Source organism: Mustela erminea, chromosome 14 (assembly GCF_009829155.1).
Source record: "Mustela erminea isolate mMusErm1 chromosome 14, mMusErm1.Pri, whole genome shotgun sequence".
Lineage (NCBI taxonomy): Eukaryota > Metazoa > Chordata > Mammalia > Carnivora > Mustelidae > Mustela > Mustela erminea.
Window position 1 is genome coordinate 86441087 of NC_045627.1, and position 17983 is coordinate 86459069.

Consider the following 17983-nt stretch of genomic DNA (forward strand, 5'->3'; position numbering starts at 1 on the left):
TCCTAGTGAGCGGGAGGCCTTCAGGATCCTAAACCTTGCCCTCTGTTTCCCTGCTTCTCTCACGCCTGCTCTCCGGGGCATCGGGGCGCGCAGGGCTCTAGCCCTGGGTGTCGTGGTGGTGAGGAGGTGCCCGAAGAGGGTTCCGAGGCCCCCGCTGGGCCGGGACCGCATTCTCACTGTTACCCACAGCAGCCGCCGTAGTCACGGTGCGGAACACAGAGCAGAGCGGAACTTCCATTTTTGTCATAATTGCATTTATTTCCATTTTTGATAAAAACTAGTTAGCTCTTTGCTTCCCAAACCCACACTGATGAACACTGAACGTCATCAGAGTTGGAAGAGCACATGGCTGAGCGGGAGCCCCGGCCACGTTCAGCTGCACGGCTTTTGGCTTGGGAGGAGGGGCTTTGCAGAAAACACTGAGGCGCCTGTAGTTTTTTTGTTCCCACCAATCCCGCCCTCACAGCTTCTGTGGACATAGACCCTTTTTTCTAAATGAAGAGAAGCTCTCAGAGCGGGGTGGGGTCGTGAGGACGGCTCTCCCCACTCCGGTTGCGGACACACAGACTGAACGCTCCCTCGTTCCTGCCCGAGTGCCCACCTTCTTCCAAGGTCAGCTTCTAGCATCACTTGGCCCACACATCCAGAGGGTTTTTTGAACATACTGGGTGCTGACCCAAAGTCTGGAGTTCGCAGAACTGGCAGAAGTTGGGCTTGATACTTAAAAAGGGGCAGATGCACGTCCCAAAACTCTGACGAATGAAAATAACCCCCTGGGATCTGGGCCCATGTGAACGTATTAGGCCTTTTTTCTGCCTCGGGGGAAATGGTGGCAGCGGGTGGGGGAATCAGAAGCAAAAGGTAAATTCCAACGTGGAAAACTGAGAGGACTAGACCTAGTGATTTACATCGCGTGGGTCACCCCTCCGTGGCTTGCTGGCCCATTTCCTCAAGGATTACTGTGTCGGTGTGGTTTGTGAAGCAATTCAGGAGCTGTGTTTTCCTTTACAAAACAAAAACAAAAAACAAAAAACGAAAAAAAAAAAAAATCAAAAGTAAAGAAAATGTTTCATATCATGAAGATAGCGGTAAGTTTAATGGGGAACCCAGCGTTTGAAGCCATCTCAGGTCCCGGGAGTGGGTCAGCCGCGCAGCCTGTGGTTAGACAGCGTTCCTTTGAAGGAGCTGGTCCAGTAATTGCTAGGGAGGCAGGAGACAGACACGTCAAGGTCAGGTTCAGCATCTGCGTGCCACACACACGTCACACCTGCTGGCGGCCAGGCCATTACCTTTTTGAAGACTTCAGCACGGAGTCTGTTACTCTGTAAGATCACTCTTTTCTTTTGTTCTTCTTTTTTCTTTTTCACTTCCGGCAAGTTATTATAGATTCTGAAACAGATTCAGAAAACACTCTGAAGGGGAGCGAGACAGCGGGTGCCTGGGGTGGGTCTGTGTCCTGTCTTGTCAGCAGGCTCTTCCATTTCAAAGACAAGACCAGCCGCAGACGGGTCATCCCAGATCAGTGAGACGCAAGACCCAGGGCAGCCTGACAGTCTCCAGGACGGGCCGCCGAGGCTGGGTCGGCGCCAACAGTCAGGGGTCCCCTCCCCGCCCCAGAGCAAAGCTCAGAGGCCAGTTGTCTACTGGGTGGGCACTTCCCTGCCCCTCCACTCTTGGAGATAAATTAATGACTTGCTCACATCAAGTGGGAGATTCCATACCTACTGCTTTCCCACTCTGTAAACTTGCCCAGACGCCTTTTTGCTACATGTTTTTTTAAGCCTTCCTACGACTTAGAAAAAGAGCAGCGAATAAATGGAAGAAGTAGCAGGAACTCTACCGGGATAACACACGCGTAAATGTGTGTTTCCCTCTTAACCTGTTGCCTTCCTAATTAAACTGCTTCCAGATACATCTCAGACATAAGTATCACGGTCTTGTCCTAGTGTAAAATTAGGAGTTTTCATGTAACAAGCAAGGCCCAAGAAAGAGACCTTCTTCTGGACTCTTCTTTCCTGCCTCTTAATAGAAACTGTTTGTGTCCAGATGCTGAAGGATATTTCGGCGGAGTCCACAGACACAGTGGAGGAACAGTAGCCTGAGCTGTGGGGTTGCTGTATACATGGCCTGTGGGTAAACTCCTTATTTTTTTTTTTTCATTTTTGCCCACATCCGAAAGCCAGACAAAATTGGTTTAATAGGTTCTACTTTTAAAATAATAATTAACAAAGTATAAAAATATAAATGACATTGTTAGCAGATCACGTTTTCTTGGTTACTGAGCACGAGGCTAATCCCCAGGCATAAATGTTGTCAACCCTCACAGCAGCTGGAAGAGGCACATAGTGTCCTCTACAATGTGACTGAGGAGCGCGAGGCCCAGCGAGGTCAGGAGGCTCTTGCAAAGTCCCCAGGCTGACTCATGGTGGGCTGGGGTTCGAACCGTGGACTCTCAATGCAACACAGCCCCTAACCCCATAATATAGAGTGTCTGGGAGATACTTGTTCCATGGGTGTGGTTTGAATGAATCCATGAACACAGACTTGCCATATCTAGGAACTATTCCAGGAAGGGCCAGGGAGAGGACCACAAGGAATCAGCAAGAGAGCTGAATGTCCCAAAGCTCCACAGTGGAAATCCCCAGATGCACAGAGACCATCTTCCTGATACTGACCGTCTGAACTATATACGGGCAGTTTAAGATAAAAATTCCCAGGTCTCACTCTTAGAGCTCCTGATGTGGTATTTTGTTACAGGGGCTTCCTAAATAAGTTAGGATACATCGCACAGCAAAGAGTTAAAACCAATGAGGAAAATGGTCTATTATCTGTATCTTTCATGCGATAAAAGTAAGCTACAGAAAAATAATATATATATAGTATGATCCCATTTATGATTAACAAATAGATAACTGCTGAGGTACAGGTGTACGTCTATCTTCAGGCACACAGAAGGTCCTGGAAGGATGCACAGAAGGCTGAGTACTGTGGGTCTCTGGAGAAAGGACCGGGCCCAGGGAAATGTGGGGGAGGGAAGACCGTCGGCTAGGAGGGCCTTTAGCCTGATCTCTGCTGTTTGAGTATTTAAAATGAAAATGTGATTCAACCATACAACTAATAACAAAGAATACGGAAGAAAAGAAAGCTCCAGCATGACTGTGGGTGAGTGAGAGAGCCAGAGTCAGAGCCCACCCAGGACGCAGAGTGAAAACCCAAGTACGGACTCCATCGGGGGTCGCACCGTGACCTAGCTCCTGCATCCTCCCTGAGCCTCTCTTTCCGCTTCTGGAAAGCCCTGGGGCCATCCTGTCGACCCCGAATGCTGCTTTGAGATCTAGTACTTTAACTGCCAGTCTCCATAATAGCAACTTTGGGTTTGCGGACTGCAAAGGGAAAATCCAGCTGACATTTTTTGCTAAATTGAGAAAGGAATACTTCAGGCACGAGGGACACACAACCCTGCACATCTCAAACAGCAAGTCTGAAAACCCAGCGGCCCCTCAGAACTCCCAGTTAAAATGCCGTGAATCGGATCAGTAATGGGATGCTCCCCTTCTCACTTCCACTCTTGGACTTACAAAGAGGCTCCTTGCCCATGATCAAAGTTGGCCAATTATCATGGAAACGATCCTAAAAGCAGAGATTTTTGTGCCTGGACTGTGGAGAAACATATTCTTCTCATTTCAGTGGCTTCTCTAAGGGTTCTATCAATTGGGTTTAATTATTACCGTTCCTCCCAGTGCTAGATACTTTATTATAAACTAATGACATTTTCTTGCATGAACTTGGCCAACGTCGCTGAGTTATTACCTTCTGGTTAGGAGGCCAGGGCTCAGAAAGAATGGCCGCCTTTGTGTGATCAGGTGGGTGAGAATTAGTTGGAGTCGAGACTAGCAACCAGCCAGGCAGAACAGGGAGAGTCTGTGGGCAGCGAGGCCTCCAAGCCCGCCGGGGATGGAGCGTCAGGAAGGCTTGCTGGCTCCCACATGCCACGGGCTTCCAAGTTTGGAGTCGTTCCTATAGGCTCTGCCACTGCAGGGCCCTCAGGAGAAACCATCTCACTCCTCCTCATAAAATCACCTTCAAAGGTGCACAGTGACAAGGAGCACCTGCCCACAGAGACGATGAGAATGTGCAGAAGCTTTCCCATTATGAGTCTGGGGATCTCTTAGAGACCAATTACTGGGTCGGCTCAGAATCCAAGACCCGCCACTTTCCTAACGCTTTTCCAAGAACGGCATTAACATTCAGAGGTGCAACTGAACAACTTCTTTTAGCCAGCATTCCACATTCACAGCCAAGAGGACCTCAGACATTAAAGGTGGACCTGGGAATAGTGACCCCTCTGGATGGCGAATGGATGCAGCAGCCACCCCCGCCCCCACATTTTTCGACCTCACACAATAACCAAGTACCTTTTAGATCGCATGTGCATCTCCTTCTCTGAAATGTATCTTTCTTTGGGTTTGAACAAGTTATCTGGAATGAAATAGAAAGAGGATTAATTTGGGAAGGTTTGGATATCACACATTTCTAGAGAAACACTGTAGCGGACTTTGTACGCATTTTGTTATTGATCCTTAGTCTAAGGCCCAACCTGCCACTGACAGTGCAGGACTCAGTAGACACTCATACATCAGAAACGCTTATATTGAAACTGACAACCAAGATTGGTCTATTACAGGTCTAAGCACAGGCAAGAGGTACAAGGCTGACATCTAACATACTTTGCAGACAGTGACCCTTCTGCATGCTTCAGGCAGCAACTGTCATCGTGTGCAGAGGGCAGTGACCAAACTCTGCTTCACGGTCACCGTGGGAGCAGGTCCCTGGGTGTCAGGTGGAAGATCTCCCCACGAGACTTCTGGTGCTCCTGAGGATAAGGACATCTCCCAGCTATCATGAGAGCAATTTGAGAGCAGGAGTTGATGTTTATAACTGGGATCCTCCATCAGGGACTCTCAACCTCCACATCCATTCTCACGGGGGACCAGCCCTATCCAAATCAGAAAATACAATGGACAGCAACACAGGACTAATGTCTGTCTTGTGTCCCTCGAGAGTGTAGCATGACTGAAAATCACGATGAGTCTGGAACGTTTTCCAGTGGAAGGACACATTAGTAACCACAATGATGTTTACAGATGGCACACTCAGAAATAATATGTATTTTTTTTTATATAGTGTATACCCTTTTGTAATAACTCAAATTCCCTCATGGCTCTCGGCCCTATAAGACCAGCCAAGAGTCTGTCACACAAAAAGCTCTTGGGGCTACGTGTCACATGGAGTACATCTGAGAAGCTGCCACACTTTCTGGAACACCTGGACACTGACCAGTTCACCTCCTCCATGCACATAAGCAGACAGACAAGCCAGCACCCTAGCGAAGCATCACAGAGTTGACATGGACTCCCTGTGATCCCCAGTGAAGACCCCATGTACTTCCATTAATCTCTCCACGTCAGCCTGTGCCCTCACTCAGCACTCCAGCAGAGCCCCACGAGGCTTCTCAGGCTTGCAGAATTATCCACGAATATGCACAAAGGCGGGGGAGAGACAGGGATAAAACACACTTCATCTTCTGGAGAAATAAAACACAGCTACCGATTTACACACTGGAAACATCACAACAGCTGACTTGTATTCTGCCTAATTATTTAACATAAAAGAAAAAAATGGGACCATTACTTAACTTCAAAGACCAGATTCAAAGGAGAAATAAGAGAGAGGACAAAAAAAAAAAAAAAAAAAATTAATGGAATTTTCCCAGCTCAGGGGAAATGTCCTCAGTGTTTGGAAAGGCAGGAGAGAAAGGAGTAGTCAACACCACCGTGAAGATTTCCAAGATGCCTCCCAGTGCCCACCCTTGGCTTTCACTCCCACTAGGGCCAGCCCAGCGTGGAGAGCCTCAGAAACATCTTGATGACTTTCCCAAAGAAACAGGATGCCGCCTTCAGGCAGCTAGGTCTTGGGGAAGCAGTTCTGAGACTGCCTGAAGACTCCTACTCAGGCAAGAAGAAGGGACATTTACCAAAAAAAAAAAAAAAAAAAAATCAGATTCAAGTCTGGAGTAGCATTCCTCAGGAGCTACTCAAAATCAGGGCACCGCCAACCCAGAGAGATAATGGTGCTCCGAGGGAATAAAAATGTTACAAATATAGTTTGTAACATTTAAGAAATATATTTGTAACATTTTAAAACTCTTAATCCAATGGTATGTTGTCTACTCTGGGACATTAGATTTTTTTTTTTTTTTTTTAAGATTATTTCTTTAGAGCCCCTGATACCGCAATGAAGCTTTGGTTTTATTTCCAAGAGGAAACAAAAGCAAATGCAAGCTCCTTGGCACCTCCACTGTTTTGTTTTCTGAATTCTTCGTGGCCTGCTGGGCCTCAGCAGAAATTTAAATTCGGGGCGCAGCAGCCCGTATTAGGTGCCAAACAAGCTGGTCCGCATGCAAGAGGCCAGGTCCTTCCTCCACAGCTGGTGGGCTCCACCCGCACTCGCAGAAAGTGTTTGCTCCTTGGTGGCTGGCTTCCAGTTTTGGTAACAGGACCAAACCCATCTGATGAGTAGGGAGACCTTTCTGGCGAGGAGGAAAGAGAGACAGTGGTTTTACCCTCCTGGAGGAAATTGTCTGAAGTAAAGCAGTGTCTTGCCAATGGTGCGCAACCTCCTCAGAGCACACGGAACCCTATCTGGCACTTACGGGGAAGGAATGGCATGTCAGACCTGAGGGGTCTGTGTTACTACTTAGAACAATACTCCTGGCATCTGTGGGATGTTTCCCTACACGATCTTCATACCAACCTTGGGACATGTGCGTGATTTGTTTGCATTTTAAGATTGGGGAGACTTGAGCTCGAAGGGCTGTTTCCTGTTCAGGCTCACGAAACGGAAGAGTGAGTGGAAGAGCTGGGTTTCAGCACGAGTTAGTCCGGCCCCGTCCACACACACCCTTCACCTCAGACCACGGCCCCCCACTCGTATTGCAGAATCTGTATCTGGGGGCCCTGACGGGCATCCGTCCACTTCCCAAGAGACCGGCCCCCAGTTTCTTTCTTTTATACTCCTTCCTCCTGCGTCTAATGAGCAGCTCCTATCTCACCAGAGAATGCTCAGAAGAAAGAAAAGTAGATAAGATCCTGCCACCATGAACTTCCTTGGTCGGGGGGGGATCAGATCATCAACGAGCCGGCTATCGCTATCACGTATCAGGCAAGTGTTCTGAAGAAACCGAAACGCGGCCACATAGTAAAGGGGGACTGGGAAGGTCGGGAAGGCCCTTTGAGGGAGGAGATATTTAAGCCACAAGCCAAATGACCACGGGACCAGGTGTGGGAGGATCTGGGGGCAGGGGGCGGAGAAGGGAGGCCAGCGAGGGCCGCGGTGGGTGGAGCACGAGGGAAGGCGGGCACGCGGCACAAGGCGGAGTCAGGCCAGCAGGTGACACCAGATCAAAGACAGCGACGCCCTCCACCCAGGTACGCGTGACAACTGCTTGGGGACCTTGACCGCGATGCACATGTGCGGGCCCCGGAAACGTGACCCAGAATGTCTAGAGTATGCTACTGGGCACCAAGACTGGGAGCCATCTGAACTGGGTTCTGTAAGTCTGTTTAAGGAACTCTGCAAGCCCGTTAAGGAGTTTTCCTTCAGAGCGAGAGAGATGGAGAGCCATGTGGGGTTTTATTTATTTTTTAAAATTTTTTAAAGATTTTATTTATTTATTTGACACAGAGAGAGAGAGAGATCATAAGTAGGCAGAGAGGCAGGCAGAGAGAGAGGGGGGAAGCAGGCTCCCCGCTGAGCAGAGAACCTGATGCGGGGCTCGATCCCAGGACCCTGAGATCATGACCTGAACTCAAGGCAGAGGCTTTAACCCACTGAGCCACCCAGGTGCCCCCATGTGGGGTTTTAAACAGGAGAGCCGATCTGCGTTGTTAAAAGATGACCAGCGGCTGTTCACACACAAACTTGGGTCGAGGAGCTGCACATAGTCCATGGAGAGGCAGATCAGGCATGGGGGCGGGGGCGGGGCGGGCAGGGGGATCCTAGAGATGGCAGTGTTCAGAGGGTGAAGTGGGGGGCCTCCAGCCTCAGCGACACTGCCTGTGGGCAAAGCGAGCTGTGGGTTGGAGAGGATCGTGATGACTTCCGGGCAGCGGGAGGGACCATTCATTTGAGGACCGGGAGGCTTTCGCCTCTTCGGTGCTCTCAGTAGATACACAAAGCTTGCTAAGACAAAGGACTCAAAGCCCAGGGTGAGAGCCAGATAAGTAAGGCCTTTGGATGCCAGGAGCAACAGTCTGCATGGGGTAGAGGGCTCCTGGGGGAGGGGTCATCCCTCTGGTGGAGGAGCCAGTGGGCTGGAGGAAGGGTGTCCCTGGGGGGGAAATGCAGCAGGGCCCCTGGCACCTGCCTGCAGCAAAAGATGGTTCTCCAAGCACACACACATGCAACTGGACACACTGCGGCATCGTTTCAAGGAATGGAAACCATCTTGCATGTGCTTTGTTCAGAAATACAGCAAATTGCACCTGTCAATTCTCTTCGAAGGAAATCCTGCCTTTATGAAATTAAAGTGGTGAGAAAAATATCCAGCCTGCTTCTTGGTCTTTTATGGATTTTCCTTGAAGTGCTGTTATTCCAACTCACTGATAGAGAGCAAAGAGAACCATGGTTGTATTTACCTCTCATTAACATTCAAATAGAGGAGGTTTGGGGTTGGTTTTCAGTGTTTTCAATAAAATTACAGAGGTAAATTGCCCATTTCTGTATTTCTGGAAAATCCTTCTCCCTCTCCCCCTCAAATCTGTTGTGTGTCTGGTTCATGATTGTATCCAAGCCACGGGGCCTGTTGATAATTTAATTTGGCAAGGCCAGACACGCTTAAGCCCTTGCCTGTTTCAAGGTCAGCCAATAACCAGCTACCAAGCCTTTAGGGCCTCTGAGGCTGTTGTGGGCAAGCAGCTGAGCAAAGGCTGAGTTTGGAGACCCCCTTGATCTCAGTAAACACACATGGGTGTTTACTAATGACCCTCACCTCCTGTGTGTGCACGCACACACACACACGTGGCCTCCACAGTCGGTGCCACCAGCAGGCAGCAGGGGTCACCCGCACGCCAGTAGGATCGCTTGTTTATGGGGCCCGGGTTCTTTTCCCTCCACAGAGCCCTCTCGATCTACAGCTCTGCTTGCCAACGCTTCCTTTTCCCTATTGAACAAGTCATCTCAATGATCAAGTTTACACTGGATTTGTAACTACAGTGCCCTCCCAGAAGCTCAGTCTCACAGTCACCCTGAACACTTGGAAGAATCATCAAGTGCTTACTTCCCCTACCCCCTGCCCTTAGAAACACCAAAACCAAGAGAGGCCTGTTAGACAGAATCCAGCAGGGAGACAGCCAACTACTTTGGAGGGTCAACAAGTCTACACCACTCAGCCTCTTCTATTAAAGACCAGGCCTCCCAAAATGAACAGAGATGGGGCGTGGGTTTTGGGGGAAAGTTTCTAAAGGTTTTCCCCTAAAAAAGGACCCCAGTATCTGTGTATTCTGAGATCACAAGACTGTTCATTATACCAGATTCAGAGCCAGGGAGAAGCTGACCATCCTGTCGCCGGAGTCATTACATCATAGTTTTCAAGAGTTAAATCCAGTAACTTGCACCTGATTTCTATTCAGCCTGCTTTGGAGGGACCTTGAATTTGCTGGACACGGGCAAGTGCAGAGTGGTCTAGCTTGGACTCATTAGCTCTCCAGAAATGAAACGGTACCCACTGTCCTGTACGAAGGCAAGTGGGAAGACTCTTGGGTTGTCTGACTCTGATGTGCTCTTAACGATGGTAAAATCTTGTGCTGGGTAAACGTTCTCATTTTTCTCAGATCACTTGTAGGCTTCCGAGGAATCCTGCTCTGAATGACAGTTCCACCTACTGGGCAGCCAACTCTGGGGTCTGGAAGGTGGGGGACACGGCAGAGATGTTGACATTGATGTGAAAAGGATGCTCATGCCAATTGCAATCCAGCTACACGAGGGAGATGCTGACGGCAGAGATGCAGGGAGGCTCTCGGAGCCTTCCGGTGAAGGCATGCACCATGAAGAAATGAAGAACAGGGTGCCTGGGTGGCTCAGCCAGTAAGTGTTTGCCTTTGGCCCAGGTCATGATCACAGGGTCCTGGGATTGAGTCCCACGTCGGGTTCCCTGCTCAGTGGAGAGAATGCTTCTCTCTCCCTCTTCCCCTCCACACCCCCCACTCATTCTCTCTATTTAATAAATTTAAAAAATTTTTTAAAATTAAAAAAAGGAAATGAAGATTAAACTAGAGGTCCCCAGGGATATTGATTTCTCTCTTCACATGTTCAGTTTGAGAAGCAAGGTATGAAGTCTCCTGGTTCAGGAAGTGACTTGGTCTCTCCATGTAGAGCTCACCTCTTGCTCAGAGAGTTGTCCTTGAGTTTAGGGCCGGGGCAGGGGTGCTGGTGGTGAGAACAGCCTGTCAAGAACACTAGCAGCCCATGCAACACCCCCCATAGATCTTCATAATGGGAGAGTCCTTGGTGTGCCATTGGGGCAAACGGGTCCCAGGAACGGACACTTCAGCTACCCCAGCTAGAGGAACCAGGTCCCCAAGTCCCACAGGTCAATGAACAACATTTTTGGAGAGAAATGGAGTCTTTACGCAATCCCTGGTTCTATCCTGCCATCAGACCAAGAGCAGCTGCCCAAGCCCTTCCTTCCCCACTCTGTCAGGTCTTTCCCTGTGTGATTCTAGGCTTGGTTTTCAGCTACCTGCCAGGCCAGCTCTCTTCCCAAGTGGCACGGAACCCCTAGAGGACAAGGGGCGGTATTTCTTCTTCTTCTTCTTTTTTTTTTTTTTGCTTCCTCATCACTCCCCCACCCCATACCCCTGGCTCCTTTCCATCCACACTCCAACTCTATGGCCAAAGACAACAAATGCTAGTATTTCTTGTATTACCTGGTTACTCCTCAAAGACCCAGCAAAGGAGGAAGGGGTCCAAGCCTCTCTGCTAGCTCTCATAAAAGCCACAAAGACACAAAGGAAAGTGAGCTGTATCAGTCACACCTCTCCTCTGCATGGCTCCTACCTAAGTGCTTGGCATAGACAAGGACATTCCTTCTCCCATTATTTCATGCTGTCCCATTTGTGACATACTTTCCAAAGGAACTGTGACTGGCTCCTTTCCTCTGATGGACTTTGTATGGGGTACAGCATGGTGGCATTGTTACGGATGCCAGGGGAACCCACATGGAGACAGAGTTAGGCAGCGCCTATCAATGGACAAGCTTCCAATGAGGCAAACCCAACCAAAGACCAGGAAGTTGGCGCCAATCTACTGCCCAGAGGGGCCCAGGGCCCTCAACCCTTGCTTCCTGGCACTTCTAGGCCAAAGGGATACAAGTAAGGTGAGTAAAACCTCTGTTCCATTGTCCCAGGTTTCTGTGGGAAATGGCAGACTTAAACTCTGCTTGGGGTTTCCTTAGCGAAGCATGACAGCTATTTCCATAAGCAAAGATTCCTACAGCAATATTTCCAAAGAAATATTGGAACCCCAATACCTGGACTCTCAAGAATTGGATAAAATCATTCCAAGGTCAAAAAAGCTTAGGGCAAACGCAGTCAAATGAATGTAAGCAGCCTTCATGGTTGCACAACTTATCAGTGCCTTTAACAGTTAGAATCATCAGTTTTCAAAGTTACTATGTACAGCTATAGAACAAGATTTAATCTATCCTAAAAAGAAAATGTGGTGTATTTTCCCCATATTTTTGAAAAAATGTGTGGGTGTTAAATGGCAAGTTTAAATTACTCATTTAAAAGAACTTTAACAATGGCTCAAATCACCCACTTCACCATAAAACAGCAACAGTTAGTGAAAATTTGAAAGATTAACTATTGATATGAGAGTCATTGTTTGCTCCAGTTCCAGGGTTTGCCAGCATTTTTAAGAGAACCACAAAATATGGTGATTTATAGATGATGAATAAACTTTCTTTCTCATTGCCAAGTAGATTTATATCCTCAGTGTCACTGCAAGGTTTACTACTGAGCTGCATTGCGAGATAAAAGGGACATCATTTGGAAAATAGAATCCAGGCAACTGGGAGAAGGAATCTCCCATCACGTTATTTTTCCCTGTACCACTCTGTAATCCCTGCTGCCGCCTTGAACGACTGTAATTGGAAATAACACTGTCCTTTGAATCAACAGACATAAACTGGTCTTTTCTTTCCATGTTTCTTAGGAAAAAACACAACACCTTTATCATTAGTCTGTGAAGGACACCATAACAGTGTATGTGTAAATAACTCTGAATCATGCTGCTGTTTTCTCTGCAGGCTGATGAAGTAAATTTACAATTACTTTTATCTGATAAGCACATTAAAAAATTCCTTTGTGAGTAATACTGGGAGAACTACCTCCAAATATTTATTCAGATGTTTTATGGGAAGACATTCCCAAGATCAGACCAGGCAATAATAGGGACAATGCGGCTGAGGCACACCACATTTCTATTACTGCGATCACTTCCCTGCCATCTCCTATCTGCTGGGTCACTTCTCTGGCTCGATGCTCTGGGAATGCAAATTCATTTTAATACTCGCTCTAGCCAAGATCATCAGTCTGAAGGCAGATCTGCTGGAGGAGGGTTTCTGCAGTGCCTTCAGGAGAATTCCGTTCCTCTGGTCCGTGATCTGAATGGCTCTGACCTGGATCACCTTGGGAAGTGTGGATAATGCAATTCAGATGACTTCAGTCTGCGGCGCCGTGCGGCAGGGCTGCCCAGAGCGGCGTAGCGCGGCACGTGCCCGTCGGCACTCACAATCTGGTGAGACTTGACTGGCTTCCCCACCGACCACAATCCAAAGTGGAGAAGCTAAGAAGGTTGGGGATCCGGAGAGATGCAAGGGTAAGGAGCGCTCAGATGGAAGGAGTGGGCAGGGCACAGGATGGGATTATCAGGGAGAGCTTCCTGGAGGAAGGGGATATTCTTCACGGGTTTTCTACACATTCGCAAGTTAGGGGGACAACCTGGGTGGGCCACGAGGAGGATCCCTTCAGGCAGAGAAGAAAGAGCTGAGGCAGAAGCACAGTGGAGAGGGCGGCGTTGGAGCATCGCTGGGCTCTGGACGGGCTGCGGTAGCAACCGCGATTCAGAAAAGGCGAAGCCCCCAACACCACATGGTCCAGGTCAGGCCCTACGGGAAGCAGAAGGAACAGCCTTGGGAGCAGGAGATGAGAGAAGAGGCTGGACTTAGGCTGGGCCAGTGAGCTGAGGCAGGATTCTGTAGGGCAGAGACAAGGAGGACAGATAAGGCTTCTACCAGGTGGTTTAGGGACCCTGACTTAAGGAAGGATATCTGAGGAGACCACCTGGCCGGGGGAGGGGCAGAGTCAGGATGGGAGGGGTCCAGGTCACAGGGTGGGAATGGAAGCCAGGGGGGCTCTGGCTAGACTCCCCATGATGAAGAGGGCAAGGCTGGGTAGCGGCAGCGGGAGCAGATGAGAGCCACACACCGGCCAGCGGGGTATAGCGAGGACAGCCTACCCCCGTGGGTTCTGAGCCATCTGCTCCCGGCAGGTCTGTACCCCTGCACCTGAGGGTGCTGTACCCCATGCTTTCCGTTCACCCCGCCAAGACTCGTTCTGTAAGGCAGACGCAAGGCCTAACTCTGAAGCATTCCAATTCCCAGGTCAGGGCGGCCTTTAAACACGACCAACCCCTGGAACCCCGGGAGCCGTGCAGGGATGATGGGGAAGGCTTGCCTACCGCCCAGTGACTGTGGTGGACTGAGCAGGAAGAGCCCTCATGTGCGGACGTGAGGCAGGCCGTCAGGCTGCAGAGGCCTTGACCTCGGAGAAGGCCAGCAAAGCCTGCCTCCGGCCTTTCTCCTTCCGCTTCCCTGGCTCCCGCTCCTTCCTCCTCCTCCTCCTCCTCTTCCCTCTGTCCTCCACAAGTCAGCAGCCGCCGCCACGTTCTACTGATGCCACAACCACAAAACCTGCCACATCTGCCACATCCTGCCTGATGTCAACCCGTCCCGTCCGGTCCAGCCTGGAGCCAATCTTGCCTCGGCTCTTGACCTCAGAATAAGGTTACATTTGGAAGCAGCATTCACAATCCCTGTTAGCCCTCGGGGGCTCATCTGTGGCCCCTCTGTCTCCCTCTCTGGCCCCCACTCTGCAGTTCAGTCCAAGCTGAACGGACACCCTCACGCCCCCCCCATCCCGTTCCCCCCACCCTGCCCCACGATGCACCCACACAGCTTCATCCCAGCGCGATCTGGGGGTCTTCCTGGCAATAGCCTCCCCATGAGGCGGGGGAGTCCATGAGACCAGGGACTGTACCTGACAGTGAGTTCTCAAGAAAGGCTTGCTAAGGCAAGGAAGGCTTGCTAAGAAGGCTCCCAGGTCACTGCCATGGGCACGCAAGGTTGGCCCGGGTGGCTCCGGGCAAGGAAAGAGAGGCACCCTGTGTACAGACTTTGGGGATTCAAACTACAGGCGGCAACACCATAAAGGCAGGTGGGGCAGGTAGGGTAGACAGAAACTTCATCAGGCTACTTCCTAGTCTCTCTGAAGTCTCAGTTGTTCGTGCAAATGCCCATCTACAAAGAGGGAGCCCAGTGAACTCACACATGCACACATGTACACACGTGTCCCTGCCCTGAGCCTTGAAAACCGCTCAGAATTCATGAGTCCACAGGAAGCTGAGGTGGCCCCGTGGCCCTCGCTGCCCTTGTCTCTGCAGGGCGGGTGCCTGCTGTCCCAGCAGCCCCCGCCCCACGAGGCATTTGTTGGCCACCAGAGCGCCCAATGTTGGGCAGACCCCAATGTTGGGAGGCAGCTAGCCCCACTCGGAAAGCAGCCCCATCTTCCTCCTGACCGACGTCTTGACGCTGTGGCCAGAGCTCGCTCACATGTATGATTTATTAACTAATTTAGCATGTAAGAAAAACATCTGCATTTCGCTTTTATCATCTTGCCAGCAGACAGGCTGAAGACAAGATGTGTACTGCAGACTTGTTTAATGGGGCCCTAAACACTCCCTTCTCCCTTGCCACAGCTCACACAAGGCTCGGGCTCCAGACGTTGTCTGATTTCACTGACCTACACAAACAAACAGAAGCATAAAGCTCTCATCAACACATAAATACCGTAGGGATGGGCAGAGTGGCCATAGAGTCCCACCCACAGCACCCTAGCTGCTGGAGCTACCTCAGAATTGGGGACCTACAAAGGTACCTCGGTTATTTAAAAGTACTGACTAGGTCTGATCACACTTTGTTATAGATGAGTTGAAGATGTCCATTTAAAGTCAACTTCATTAAAAGATGTCACTGAATGTGAACTTGTAAGATCTGTTTAGGGGAAATGCCATGGTTGGGCAATGTAGTGGGTAGAAATATGTCTCCCCAAAAAGACAAGTTCAAGGCCTTACCTCCCAACCCAACCTGTGATGGTGAGCTCACTGGGAAGCAGGGTCTTTGCAGATGAGTGTGAGTTAGAATGGTTCACACTGGATAAGGCTAGACCCTGATCTCGTGTGACTGGTATCCTTCTAAGATGAGGAAATTTGAACACAAAGGCATGCAGACAAGGGGAGATGGAGAATGCAGTGATGCATCTGGAAGCCAAGGAACACCACCGCTTGCCAGAAACCACCAGAAGCCACCAGGAGCCATCAGAAGCCACCTGGAGCCACCAGAAGCAAGAACGCAGCCAGAGTGCGAATTCTCCCTCCGAGCCTCCAGAAAAAAACCAACCATTTAGATATATTCAGTTTGGATATTTGGCCTCTGGACTCTGAAAGAATAAATTTCCATTATTTTAGCCTCCTGGCCTATGGTCACTTGCTAAAGCAGCCCTAGGGAGGACCACCGGGCATCTCTCTAATATTGGCGACGGTGGAAATCCTGGAGTACCCGGTACCCACCGTGGGCACAGCTGGAAGGCAGCTGGCCCGGGGGATGGAGCGCCCAGCACCTGCCGCTGAGGAACGGCCCCGCACAGAAGATGCTCCTGAGTGTCTCTGGGTCCCCATTTCTTCCCACACAAAGGCATCAGACTAAAAAGGAAGCTAATCAGATGCCATTTTTCATATGTGGAGCCGTGGCGCTCTGCAGCAGCATTGTTTTGTTTGTTGACAGCCCATTTGTTAACCATTTATTAACAGGCAGGATCCTCAAAAATGTCAAGGCCCAGGGGCCCACACATCATAAGCACCCTCGTAGTCCTTCCCGGGACAAGCGCAGATGTCCATGTTCCCCAGGGGGCTCCCACGTGTGACCGATGGTTCCTCGTGGTGACTTGAAAAGTCTGCACCGGAACCCGACTGCACATTGTTGAGCAAGAGACTTTAGTCCTCAGGACGACACACCCCAACTTGAGCCTGGATCTGCCACGCAGCTCGAGATGCTGGTGAGATGCATTTTCAAAGAGGAAAAGTCTTTGCATGTTCATTTTATTGATTTCCTTTTTAAAAAAAAATTTTTTTAAGCATACTGGACAATGTCACTGGGAGGGAGCAACAAGTGTCCTGCCAAATCCTGCACCATGAGAAGGATGCTCCCTGGCCCAAGGTCTTCTGACCTGCAGCACCACGGGTGGATGAGGAGACAGCCAGCCCACGGGCCAAGGAAATGAGCAGGAATTCTGGAACAACACCCTTTGTCCTCTGTCACCCAGGCTCCCCTACAATGTCTGTAATGTTTGCTAAGCTGCATTTTATTGAATATGGTTATTTCCCTAGAGGACTTTTATTCTGATTTATACCTCTGATTTCACCTCCTGGGGGCGAGAACATTTTCCTAGGAAGAAAGATCCTGTTCCTCTATCCAAAGGAATAAAAGGGAGGTTCCCCAGGCCTCCAGATTTTCAGATTTGGGTTGGCAGCCCGTCTGTATGCGCTCCCATGTCCCCATTTTTGCTCTCCTCTCTTCTTGTTATTCTTGCTGCTTTAATAGTCTGTTTATAAGCTCCATGAAGAAAGGACCAAGGCCAGTCTGGCTCACGGTGCTATCCCTAGCTCCTGGCCTGGTGCCCGGCCCGAGAAGATTCCTCAGTACTCCCTGTCGAGTGAGCACATGCGTGCGGCCCCTCACGGGGTCAGCTCAACCCTGGCTGCACGGCGTTGGGAGAGCGGACCGGCCACACTCTGAGCTCGCAGCAGGAAAGGGGTTTCAAGATGACGAATGTTGATACAGACAAGCTGGAGTCAACCTCTCACCCTGAGATCTGTTTTGCAATCTATAAAGGGCAAAGGGGATCTCTTGCAAATGTCTGTCAGGAGCCAAGAATTTGAACTTGCTACCCTGGCTGCTACACTTGTATGGCTTCTTTCCCAGCTACGGTGGTAAATTTGTGTCCCAAGCTAGTTCTGGAGAATTCAGTGCCCTCGGTAAGCTCCCACACGGCAGGCTTCTGGGGCAGGCTTTGGGATACTGAGATCCGGATGCGCGGTGTGACCCGAGTCTGCCGCATGTCAGGGGTGGTATCTGTACCACTGCCGGGGGTGAAGGTCCCAGCCCCTCAGACACCCCCCACCCAGTCTCACCTGCCCTCCCAAGCCCCCTGTGGCTTACCACTAAGAGGGTGGGGAACGGTGAACTGCTTCTTGTTGGCACGGACAGGAAAGAGACTCTGCTTCTGCCCCAGGCTCTCCTTCCGCTGGGCTTTTCTCTGCTGCACCATGTGTTCCAGCTTCTTCAGCCGTTCTTGGGAACGAGAAATGAACTGGGGTCTCCGGACTTCCAGCGCTTCCTGACGGCAGCAAGAAAATATTTTTTAGCAGAAGTGATGCGGGCAAGTAATGCATCCCTCTGATTTGGAAGAAACTGACCAAAAGCACAAGCTTTAAGGACGAGTGGCCACAGTGCACCTGCACCCCAAGATTTCATGCCCCGTCTCCTGTGGAGACTGTGACGGACGTGATGATGATGTAGGTCCTGCTG

At 50.1% G+C, this 17983-nt stretch overlaps 1 protein-coding gene across 6 annotated transcripts in view; it reads right to left on the reverse strand.

Moving 5' to 3' along the window:
* Positions 1–1067: 1067 nt before the first annotated feature.
* C14H10orf90 (chromosome 14 C10orf90 homolog) overlaps positions 1068–17983 on the reverse strand; it is a 202075-nt gene continuing 185159 nt past the window's right edge. For all 6 annotated transcript variants that reach the window (XM_032313522.1, XM_032313521.1, XM_032313519.1 and 3 more), the window contains 4 exons: positions 17615–17792; positions 4416–4479; positions 1290–1389; positions 1068–1200 (listed from right to left, as the gene is read on the reverse strand). In XM_032313522.1, the coding sequence (XP_032169413.1) occupies positions 1162–1200; positions 1290–1389; positions 4416–4479; positions 17615–17792 (381 nt within the window). In that variant the 3' untranslated portion in view covers positions 1068–1161. The remainder of the gene's footprint in view (positions 1201–1289; positions 1390–4415; positions 4480–17614; positions 17793–17983) is intronic.